The following is a 12,684-nucleotide window of genomic DNA, read 5'->3' as shown; positions in this document are numbered from 1 at the left end:
CGAGATTTGCTTCACTTTCAACAATCCTTATCCAGGCAGAACTATTTTTCCCCACTTACTGATTTCTTTGCTCTTTAAGAGCAAATGGAAACCGTGACTTTGCTTGCTCGTGCTATCAGCTTCTTGTGGGAAGGGTTGGGGTCTAAATTAACATTATAGCGCTCTTTACCTCTCCTTCAAAAATTCTTGTGCTGTTGTCACTGATATCCAGATACTACTGAATTCAACTTTATTTATACAGCGCCAAATCACAACAACAATCGCCTCAAAACACTTTATATTGTAGAGTAAAACCTAGAATAACAGAGAGAAACCCCCAACAATCAGATAACCGCCTATGAGCAAGCACTTGGCGACAGTGGGAAGGAAAATCTTCCTTTTAAGAGGAAGAAACCTCTGGCAGAACCAGGCTCCAGGAGAGGGACAACGATCTGCCACGACACGTTGGGGGAAGTTAGGTAGAGGGTGGGAGATACTTGGTTTCAAATATTCCATCTAGGAGGGAGAAATTTCTCAAGATACTGTGAATTTAGCAACAAAGCTATTACTCCACTAACATCTGCAGAACAAAATATTGGGCCTTTTTCTACTAAAGCACATGATACCCACAGAGTTGTGATCATGTATAACATTTCCATCACATTGCTCTGAATAGATTGACTACCAAACCATTGGATTCACAAGCACAATCGATTGCACGGTGGAATCCAAAAGCCAACATTTACTCCACATTTGCATGTTTGCTTCACTCTGAGTGACACTATACAAATTCACCTATGAAGTAACTCAAACTGAATCACAGAGCAAAGCCTAGTAAACATCAACTGTTTTGAGAAATAAGTTCAATTTTAGTCTGAGTTTCAAGCAGGAGAAATGGGTACAGAGTAAGAAACACCAGGATGGGATTTGCTTAAATCTCATTTAAGGGGTGAACCCATGGTCGAGGGGTTTTAGGCGCTTACCAAATCGGCTAAAGCAGCCTAGTTCCCGGATCAACACCCAGCCAGAACTTTGCTGCATGTCATTCCCCTGTTCTATCCCCACATTTCCTGTCAATCTCCACTCCACTCTATCGAAATAATAAAGGAAAAATATTATAACATGTTCACAGAGGCAGCCATAATGACATTTAGAGCTGGGTGATTTTCCTCTACCACATATGGCTATAGATTCTGAATTCAATCAAGTCTGACTAACATCACTAATTATATCAGTGCTGTCCTACATGTTGGGCTGACTATGCGGTTACGATTACAAATGGTTTATAAATGTTAGTTTAAATGTTGCTTCTGTGGGATATTCATCAAGGGCGTCTGTGAATGTGGTCTGTGGAATTCTGGCGATGAAACCTGCTACAAAATTCAGAAGTTAAAAGCGAAGACAGAAGCCTCACCGGCAGACTGGATGGCCGCGCCTGCATGCTGTCTTCTTGACTGCTCTTGTTTGGCTGGTTAGATGGAGGAGCGCTGGACTGTGAGCTGAAGGAATCCTGGGAGAGTTCCTGATTGGAAGAACGAAGACAAGAGACAAAATGGACACAATGTAAAAAAAATAAAATAAAATCTCAGAGTCGAGCATTTATTACTGCTTGTTCCCTTTTTGCAGTGCACAGCTAATATAACCACTGTCACACTGATACAAATAACAGATCTCCACTGGGCTGGATAAATGTAGAGAGCCGTGACCGACTGTGATTTGAATATTTACTGTACGTCATGTTTGTGTTGCCACAGGGCTCACATGGCATGGGGAAAACTCACTGCTTATTCTACAGCTTGTGCTTCAACTTATCATATTTTTTTATTTATTTTTTACAAGAAACTACTAAAAACTGCCCCGTTCTGTCAACGGTCTTGTGTGCGGTCCATTTCCTGTTGTTCATACTATCCATTTAACAGACAGGAGCCTGTTTAATTAACTAAGTAATTAAAGCTTAATTACCAACAAAGCAGCTCTGAGTGGGCCACACCAAAGGTTTATTCAAAAGCTCTCATGGCTGTTTCCCTGTTTAACCCTTGTAGAGCAGCATCTCACTTCTTCCATGTGTTTTTGCTATGGAAAGCTGAGCGTGCAATGTTCTTTTCAACCAACTATTGAAAGTTATCAAGTGAAGGCATTTCCTGGGAAGCAGGCAGTTTACAGTGCCACTGTTAGATCGGCACGGACATCATTACAGCACTGATTAAGTACAGTAAAGTCAAGAGCATGTGTCAGCGCAGGAATCTCCTGCTAATGGAAACACAGTTGCCCCTGACACAGCACATCACATCAAATTACAGCTAAAGTGTTCTAATAGAGTTTTGTGTAAGGATTACCTGTGGAGGAGGTGGGAACCTCTGATAAGGTGACTGCTGCTGCTGCTGTTGTTGTTGTGGTGGTGGTTGCTGCTGCTGTTGTTGTTGTTGTTGCTGCTGTTGCAGCGGGGGAGTCTGAGAATATGGTGATGGCTGGCCCTGCTGGCCATGACCTGGAGGCTGTTGGGCTTGAGGAGGTGGACCTCCTGGTTGTTGTTGTTGTTGCTGCTGCTGCTGCTGCTGCTGCTGTTGTTGTTGTTGTGGTGGTGGTTGTTGTTGTGGGGGCCCTTGTTGTTGTGGGGTTTGCTGCTGTGGTGGCTGCCCTGGACCAGAGGGTTGCGGGTACCCAGGCTGGCCCTGAGAGCCCTGCTGACTTTGCGGACCAGGTCCCTGCTGCTGCTGCTGTTGTTGACTCTGCTGTTGCTGGGGAGATACATAGGGTGGCTGTCCTGGCTGAGACTGCTGGGGCTGGCTATACGGAGGTTGACTCTGAGGAGGGCCGTGGGGACCTTGAGATTGTTGGTATGGGGGTCCTGGCTGCCCGTGTTGGCCTGGAGTCTGTGAAGGATGGCCCTGTTGGGGGTATGAAGGTCCAGAGGTTCCCTGGGGTTGGCCAGAGTATGGAGGTTGCTGCTGTCCAGGGTGAGGCGCAGGGCCATGCTGACCATAGTAGCCCTGACTTTGCTGTCCATAGCCTCCTGGGCCCTGTTGTCCATATGCTGACATCTAGAAAATAGGATATCAGTTATCAACAGTAGTTTATCTTCAAAGGGGAAGACTAGCGATGCTTGATCTGAAAGTGCGAGCAGACACAACCAGGCACAGTTTTACTATCCGGACCCCTCTGTGGAATATCAGTCACTACCTGAATACAGCATGTGTACTGATGGGATCTGCAGAAATATATAAAAATAACTCAATATTCAAAGTCACCTCTTTAGTTTTCATTTTTTACCATTCATTCTCCACAGAGTAATCAGAGCATCTCTTCATCTTCCTCACAGATTAAACAGAAAAGACAAACTGCCCCCCCACCCCTCAGTTTGAGTGGTGTGTTCCTCACTATAAACTGATCAGTCAAAGCACATAAGAAAAAGCATCCAAGTGTCGGAATTCAGCCGTGTATTGCTTTAAATTACTGGCATGAAAATAAAAATTGAGTTTTGACTTCATCTCCTTGAACTTCAATATGAGCCTTTTCATATTCTGCCCTAACCTGCTCGCGGAATGCCTTTCAATACCAGTGTTTTTGTTTCATTACCCTCAAGGAACATGGAAGGAGAAAGCGCTGACCTTGTGAGGAAACACTGTAATAAGAAAAGAAGAAGGGGGGGAGCCATGTGTGGGGTTTTTTCTTCTTCGCAAGGGGACTGAAGGGGGGTGAGGGGGTTCTCAGCTACTCGAGAACTATAAGAAAATACAAGATAGTAAAGAATGGCCTCACATTTAAAACAACATGAAGTGGCTGTATTGTATCTGTCTGACAAAGGCGGGGAAGCCGTTTTCTTCTCTGCAGGGCACTTATCGAGTCCACGGTCAAACACCAGGCAGGCCAGTATGAGATAATCACACCACACAATGGGCACAAGACCACAGGCAGCGGACGCACAAGAAAAAGGCTTCACTCTACGGGATTCCCTGCATGCATTTCTCTGTTAAGATGAACTGCCTGGCTGAGAGAGTTCAAGAAGGGGCTTATTCCTAGCTATGAGTAAGTAGCTATAGCAAACTGGATGTTTGCCGTTTTCAATTGGACAACGCTGTCAGAAGGTGCTGCCCACTGTGCCTGTCGACACAGCTTGGATTTCCCCCCCATCTTTGGCTTTCAAGCATGAAAATAAATCAGACAGTGGGAAACTGATGGGCTGCTCTCTTTTGTGTCTATCCCTGTAAAGAGTTTTTTTCACCCCTCCTCTTTCTTCAGAGCCTTTTGGGATTCAAGTGAAAAAGATACAGAAACACAGTTTGGTTGGACTCTTCAGAGGAGGTTCGTGGATGTAGTTGAGGAAGGGTTGGTGTGACAGAAGAGGCAGAATTTTGGTTGGGGCTTTCATCCACCCTAATAACTTATTATTTAAAGTCCTGTTTAAGTATGCAAGGTAAGAGACACTCAAGGTGACAATGCTGATATTTCTTTGATGTCTAGCAGAGCAGGTGAACGTTATTTGGTTATATGTTAATGCACTTTATCCTCTCTAGTTTACAAGATATATCTAGTTAAAAAAAAAAAAAAACAGACACAGGGCCACACTGTAAGTCTTTCAGATCTTTAGCTTTTTGTTTAATTACAATTGTTATGCTAAGCTAACTGTCAGATATGACACACACACACACACACACACACACACACACACACACACACACACACACACACACACACACACACACACACACCATCTTCCCTATGACAGCCAGAACAGGGTCATGCCTTAATGGCTTTCAATTCCTTTAAGTCACTGTACCTGGATACATGACATTTGTTAAATATCTTCTGCTAACGAAGAGTTGTTTTGACCTGGATTAGACTTTCTAGTAATGACATAGTTGTTCCAATGCTCTATTACTCTGGCAGTATGGCAGAAGAGTGTTACCCTATCGATACTACAGGCTCTCCTCTCAAACCATGCTGTAGTTTCTTATCCTAGTTCATGTCTTCTTCTCACTAGATGGTACAAATTTGTGGAATAAATTCTGACTGCACAGTGCTGCTTTTTTTAAACTCGACTGCTACATATCACCTTACAAATATTTTTCTTGTCATATTTCTTATTCAAATTATTTTACATTTCTTTTTAAGGACTCTTAAATTGGTGCAGTAAACCAAAATGTACAAAAACATCTCATCACCTACTTAGTGGACAATCTGCTAAATTTACTAGCATAATTGATGAAAAGAATTTAGCCTAAGTCACCAGATATTTCAAAAATAATCTGCACAGAAATGTCTTAACAGCAAATATTGGTTGTGCAAGGTTTCAATTAAAACTGTACAAATAGAGAGCCAAGTTAATCATTACTGACCTGTTGTCCGTATTGCATGCCACTCATGGTTCCGGGTGGTCGGCTCTGCATCCCAATAGGGTACCTCTGAGGGCCCGGAGGGCCATAGCCCTGCCCTGGGTAAGAGCCTGCCTGCTGGGGTCCAGGCCCTGTGGGAGGTCCTTGCTGCTGCTGCGAGAAGGGGTTGGGTCCTCCATATGGTTGGCTGCGCATCTTCCCTACCTGGTCCATTGGGCCTGGAGGCTGGAGAAGATACAAAGAGAATATGTGATACATCCATGAACTGACGAAATAGATTGCTGGAATGACAATTCTGACATTAAAGCTGTATGGTGAAGCGGACTTTAGAAATAACTGTGTGATCCACACAATTATTGTGATTTTAGTGCTGATGGTAATGGCATGTCTAGAGTCCCTATTAGAGGGTTCAGTCATACCTCCTAACAAGCTCTATAGTGATAGAAATAAAGGGATCTTGTTCCGAGCACAGTGAAGTGACAGAAAAGGATGAGAAAATGCGGTCCAGGTCAAATTTAGCTAGAGTTATTTTAGAACCTTTTTTAGTGAGTTGTCTTGAGAAGGCATTACTCAGCATGACTCCACTGCAGTGTGTCCTATGAGCATCATCTCATAAACCAGCCACAGTGTAATCAAGCAAATATAGAACAAAAAGCAGAAGGGAGGGGAAAAAAAACTGTAGTGGATTTACTTTCCAAATAGAAAGGGAAAAAAAATTGGCCATGAATGAATGAATAAGCCCACTACATCCGCCAGGAGCATTTCCCGGCCCAGGAGATCATTGTGCCAGTGGGTGGATACTGTTACGGCAGAGACGTTGGTAAAGGTTTCTATGAAAATAAGCTTAAGGAAGTGGAAGTGTCTGCGGTGGCTGGAGCTGTGCCCACCTCTCAGCTGGAAGCCGTGTAAGGATAAAGGGTGGGGTGGTGGATGTGGGGAATGACCTAGGGCATCCTGGACTCGTAGAGATCCACGTGGTAAAAACAGGGAATGTTACGGAGTCAGATGGCATATTCTGGGTTGGTGGTGGTTTACAATGAGGTAGCTTCATCTGTCAACAGCTGGAACCAGTGTCATAAAATGTCTATGCCATAAAGTCGGTGACAGTGTGTTTGTGTGTACATAACACATGGTGGGATCCCTTCCGACACAACACTCCCCCAGCATGAGAAAAAAAAAAAGTATATCCAATATTTCTAAAAAATTAATAAAATGGGATTCCACTGCAGCATTATTAACTGGTCATCAAGTGGAAAAATAAACAAATAGCAATTCACAACAAGTTTTCTGCTCGTTTGCCATGGTCTGATGCCATCAACACATCACACTTCTGACAGCCTGTGCATGTTCCCATCAAACCCACCGCAGCGGCGTCTGAAAGTACAAACCACAACGGGGTCTTTGAAGTAGCAACACCTCCTGGCCTGCTGACCTTGGGCAGCAGACACAAAGGTTTCATTGCTTCCCACGGTTATTAATCTGTGTGCAAGTGTGAGTGTGTGTGTGTGTGCCTGCGCGCGCGTGTGCGTACGGGTGTGTTTTTCCTCCCCCAAAAACCTCTTTTCCTCGGTTAAGGGAGACAACCACTGGGGCTATTTATAGCCAGTGAGACGGAGAGGGCAGTCTGCCGAAAATGTAACAGGTCCCAGCTGCACTGCTGTTTGAACCCGGGCCAGGGCTTGCTCTTCCTGGGCTTTAATAAAGCAGCAGGCTTTGGCACTCTATGAATGACAGTGCTGCAATGAAAGAGGGGGAGGTCGGGGTAGGGGGTGACTCAGTAGGAGGCTTGTGTGTTTGCGAGTGTGTGAAAATATGTGTGTGTGTTCCAGAAGACTGTAGCTGTTGGAGGTGGTGGGGGGGGGGGGGGGGGGGGGGGGTGTGTGTGTGTGTGTGGAGAAGGGGTGGATCAACAAGCTGTCAGCGTGGTCAACCGACATTATCCAAGATAACATATTCCACTCCAGATTTTCCCTCTAGCCTCCTCCAGGCCAAACTCTCCTGAGCTCCTCCAGGTTCACAAGAGTGTGTGTTTGTGTGTTGTGTTGGATGTCTGTGCAGGGAAGGAGTAGGTGGGAACAGTGGGAGGTGGGATGGGGTATCTTGCACTCCCTTGGGTCATTACCGACCGCACCAGGGGTAGAGGTAACAGGCTCCACTGTGACCTCTAATGCACTTTTAACCTCAGACTCGAAGAAAGGACACCATGCCTGCTGCCCCCCCTCCCCAGTCATGCCAAGATAGGAGTCCAAACATCACTCTACACAGCTTAAATATGACTGGTAGAAAGCAGTGAAGCAGACACCACATTGTTGCTGTTTTTTTACACAATCCAAAAGTTTCTTTTGTCCAATTATGGCAATGAGGAGCCAAGAGGAGGAAAAAAAAAAAAAAAACTAGAGCGGTTTCTTTCACTGGACAGAAATATCCTATAGCTCTTTTCTAATGAGCTGCTTAAGCAGTTAGACAGAGCCTCCTGAGTCATCTGTAAAGTGTGCCACCGAGGCCTGAATCACCGGTAATGTCCTCCAATCCACATGAAAAATGACTAGCATGCAAACAAACTACAAAAGCCGGCACACTAAAGGTAAAATCTATTTCTCATTTAGACAAAAATCTCCCAGCGATGACTGGGCCATAAAACAATCAACCTTTCTTCCCCTCACCAATTTCGGTCGATACTTTTGCCAGCAGTGAGAATATTTCTAAATGAGCGAACAAACTGGCTTTTCCATTAAGAACCATGACAGCTCGGCACCCAGCTCAGTGGGGAGAGAGCTCGCAAGTACGACTTGACTACAATCGGGGTTTCCAGCCCGGAGTGGAACGTGCATAGTAACGGCTCCCGAAACAACCACTCTTCTCCCTCTCGTGTCTCAGTTATCACCCACTCCACAGATGCAGATAGGGGTGCTTTGATCAGGTCAGGAGATAGTGAAGGTGAGCGTGCACTGTTCACAAGTGTGTTAACGTATTTAAAATTAGGCTTCATTTTCTTATTTTTTGAGTCATAACTATTAAACATTCTAAATCTTTTTTGTAGGAAAATGAGGTGAAAAAGCAGAAGAAACAGGTAGACTGCACTCCATTGAATTGTGTTAGCACAATTTGTGCTTCTAAAGATTATGAAAACATCATTTAGAAGAAAAATTCATTTGTCGTATTCGTTGAATCAATAATGCTCCTGTTTTGCTGTTTTTCCACTTTACGTGGACCAGTTCTCCCAGTATACAGCCAGTATAAATGTATTTATTTTCTCTGATACACCCGCAGACCTTCCACGGTGTAGACTCCAGATTGTGGGGACAAGCAGTTGTCTCTACCTGACAGGCTTCATGAGTTCAGGGAAATCCACTCTTAAAAAAAAAGTTCAATAAATGCATGATGTTTCAAAAGCTTGAATTGAGCAACTGTTTTTAATCGTCGATGACATTCCTGACCGCAATAATTTGTGATTATGACTTGCCACAATGAGCAGCACGGCATTAACAGATTTATAAACTTTGTTTCTACGTAACGTAACTATTGTAATAATTAACTGCAAAGTCACTGGATCAAAGTCACTGACCTTTTTAGAAATCAGTAAAGCATAAAAAATAACTACTACCTTGAGCCCTATTTTGCGGGCTTTGGCCTTCATATGCGTTAAATCCCGCCCCCCCCCCCCCCCCCCCAAAAAAAAACAACAAAAAAACACCCATAAATTATAAATCTGCTATCACACAACTGGCAATGTGACAAATTTAATCTGCAATGTAGTCAGTCAATTAGCATTCAATAACCTGTTTGGATAATTAAAGTAGCTGAAGCCAAACTCCAAAAATCCAATGAATCGCCATCATGACCACACAATATGGGTAGGATGTGTCGAAAACCGCGCTCAATATAATCTTATCACATTCATGTTTTGGCTCGATGGGTTTAAATGCATATGGTTTACAGCTCAGCATAAAGATGAGGAACGCAGGGTGTTTGTTTTACCTCTCTGCCTCATTCGATCATGTTAACACATCTGTACTCTGCAGGCTGGGAGATAGCTGTGGCCGGCCTACTGCTCTGCACTTCATTGATCTGTTTACCAGTATTTTCCTTGGATTGCTTAAGTTGTTCACATCGGACATACCATTACACATCCTTCAAATTCCCAGAGAGCTTTTGTAGAGGCCTTTGTAGGTGCGCGAATGTCTGCTTTAACCCAACTAAAGAGTCTACTGCATCTTGTAGACAGAGGCCTGTGAATGCTATACAAGAGTCTGTTTATCGTTCTCTTGCTTACAGAATTAGCACTGCTGCTGCTCCTCAAGTTGAGAATTTTATCAAAACCAAAAAAAAAAAAAAAAGAAAAAAAAAAAGAATAAAAGTAGAATTATGTTAGCAAAGATTAGCAGTACAAGGTTGAGGGAAAAAATTCCAATAGAGGAGATCTATACATATCATTTGTTAGTTTCTGATCTATTTAAAAGGACACTGGATTTCAAGGTGAAACAGCCATATCTTTAACAGTATGGGCATGGTTGGTGGTTGAATGTTCAAGGCGAAGGACAGAAAGAGAATCGTTTCTGATGTATCACAGGAGAATGTCAGTGGTTTTAGTGGTGAGGTCAAGATGGACACAGCGGAAAGACGATAAGGCACGCAACACTACCGAGCTGAGTGCAAGTGCTTTGAATCCAAGTGCTTTGAAAGACAAATGGCCACAATAAAGGTCTCGCAGAGAAACCTGCCACCTGCCACTTACTGGCAAAATATGGTCCATCTCATGGAATTTATAAAACTACTTTCTTACAGCATACAGTATTAAAAGCTAGATTCTCAATTCCAGTTTTTCAACAAAGGCCACTCTGTGAATGATAAACATTTTAGTCTATTTTAGAACAGCATTTAACACTTTGAACTATTTCCCCTTTCTTGACTAACCAATTGACTTTGTCCGTTAAAATCCCCACAGTGTACAGCAGAGAATTCAAATGTTATGTTTTGACTGAAAAAAATGACATTAAGTTCCAGTTTACTTTCATATACAACAAAGATGCATCCAATATTAAATTCAACAGACTATGCAGAGCTCTCACCAATTTTAACATTTGCTTTTTGGTGTTACCTTGAAAGGGCTTCTAGCATGTTAGCATGACACACCCAAACAAATTACACTGAACATTAAAACACAGCATCTGGGAGAAAAAAAAAAAAAAAGACCTCAGAGAAACTGTTATATTTATTGTTCGACTTACAAAACCCCCCAAATTAACAGGTAGCACTCTCTTGCTTGATGGCTAACCCTACGAGATGTTAGCAACCTTTAGAAATATATACTCCTGGGTAACAATAGCACTAAATTAGCTTGGTCACATTATAACTCTCTTTTATAATCTGCTTTCCCCATTTAGTGTCATTTACATACACAACACACATACATATATACACACACACACACACACACACACACACACATATATACACACACACACACACACACACACACACACACACACACACACACACACACACACACACACTTTCTCCTGTAGGATCTGTGTGGTGCCACTGAGAATCAGAGAGCATATCCCTTATATGGTCATGTCACACATCTTCTGTAGCAAGATTATGAGGGGCAGCAAATAAGAAGTTAAATAGAGGCTCATTTCAGACAGAGGAGCAGTAGCGAGGCTCAGCACGAGATAAATGAAGAATTATTTTGATCTGTGAATCATGCAAAGCTATTATGATAGAATCCAAATATAAAAATAAGGTTTAGAAAAGGATCATAATAGATGTCCGTTAATTTTTAACATTTACCATGACCCTGTGAATGCCAGTGGTTTACCTTAGCCACACATAAATAACATAAAAGAGCAAATCAGACAACAAAGAAAAAACATGGTATCTGAAAATAACTCATTCCAATTACAAATAAAATATTCTATGACATTCTATTCTCATGAAATAGACTGCTTGTTATATAACCGGCGAGGTGGTGTGCCCGTCATTGTCCTCAGCATTTAGCCATAAATCAGAGTGTAAAATAAGTTAACATTCATTTTCAGTGGGTATTAAATTTTTAGTATGGCATTATAAAAGTAATGTGACTTGGGGGGAAAAAAAAGAAGTTCTGTTATGTAGGGGAATTCCCTGACAAACACAGATCAAAAGGTATGTGACAAAGTGTTGCAGCTACCACTTTTTCCTGTCAGGTTGATTTTTCTTTTGTTTTTTTTACACCTTTAGAAAGGTTACTGGCATCTTATCATGCGAAAGATGAAAATATGCCAGTAACCAGTATTCTATGGAAATAATTTGGCATTGCAAAAATGATTAGAACTACATTTCCTCATGAATAATATATAACAGATTTAAATCAATAAAATTTACACTAAAACCAAGGATATCAGTATAAATGCACTCATCAAAATGTATTACAAACCGACTCATCAGAATCAGTTCAAGTCTCTGAGGTGTTTGTTTGGAGGCAGAATCTCACTAAACTCCTGGCACATCGTTCTTGACTCGACGTGACTTAAAGGTTTACAACAAACCTTCCTCACACAGAAGCCTTAACTATGCGTGCTGGATTACGTCTCAAGCCACAACACGGTACTCTTTCCTTTTTCTGCTCAGTCATCTAATCAATTCTGAAGGAAACGCTTCCCCTCTGTTCCATAAAAAAATAAAAAATAAAAAAATAACTACAATTAGCACATGGCTAATCTGCATAGAGGGAAGCCAGAGCACTCTTGGCAGAAGAGGTTGCATGGAGTATATTGTGTCATGATAACAGGGGCTGCTGGTGGATATAGCAACTAGTCAAAAGCGCGTGTGTGACATGGGGTTGGGGAAAGGGATTTGTCAGGCACTGGGGAGGGTGAAGTGGGTGGGGCAAAGCTTGAGTGCAAAGCTGGAGTCTATGGGGCCAAGCAGAGCAGATGGACCGAGGGGGGGGGGGGGGACTGCTGCTAATTTAATCCGCCACACAGCCACATGGCCTTGACTCGGCACACACACACACACACTACTGTTCAGTGTTAAAGCCCTTGGACATGCAAACACACTACAGCAACAACACTTGCTGGCTACGGCCCCTCTCAGACGGTGGCTACGTCATACAAGTCACATCCATAAAGAGAGAGGATATCCTGCTCTTTATCACCAATGTCAAGTCAGAGGCTAAGATTTGTTTCTAAGGGTCCGTCAGGTGAACCTGCGCAGCGAAAACTGACCCCACGTTAATGCCGGCACTCACGTTCACAGTGGGAGCTGCCCAGTGTGACCCGACTTCACTGTTTAAGCTCCGAACACTGTCGCTGTACAAGTGAAGGGTTAAGCACTTTCCTCCACAGTAAGTGACGGTGTTCCTCATCCACTGTCTCTAGTGACATTT

The 12,684-nt window shown here is 42.9% G+C and overlaps 1 protein-coding gene across 2 annotated transcripts in view; it reads right to left on the bottom strand.

The window, feature by feature from the left end:
* The window catches only part of arid1ab (AT-rich interactive domain 1Ab), a 55,217-nt gene that overhangs the window by 26,197 nt on the left and 16,336 nt on the right, over positions 1-12,684 (bottom strand). For both annotated transcript variants that reach the window (XM_085447144.1, XM_085447145.1), the window contains exons 2-4: positions 5,316-5,537; positions 2,316-3,020; positions 1,394-1,501 (exon numbers count right to left, since the gene is read on the bottom strand). In XM_085447144.1, the coding sequence (XP_085303270.1) occupies positions 1,394-1,501; positions 2,316-3,020; positions 5,316-5,537 (1,035 nt within the window). The remainder of the gene's footprint in view (positions 1-1,393; positions 1,502-2,315; positions 3,021-5,315; positions 5,538-12,684) is intronic.

Source organism: Copadichromis virginalis, linkage group LG22 (assembly GCF_057382275.1).
Source record: "Copadichromis virginalis isolate Kocher_CV1m ecotype Utaka linkage group LG22, C_Virginalis_male_GT1.1, whole genome shotgun sequence".
Lineage (NCBI taxonomy): Eukaryota > Metazoa > Chordata > Actinopteri > Cichliformes > Cichlidae > Copadichromis > Copadichromis virginalis.
This window is presented reverse-complemented; position numbering and strand designations above follow the sequence as displayed.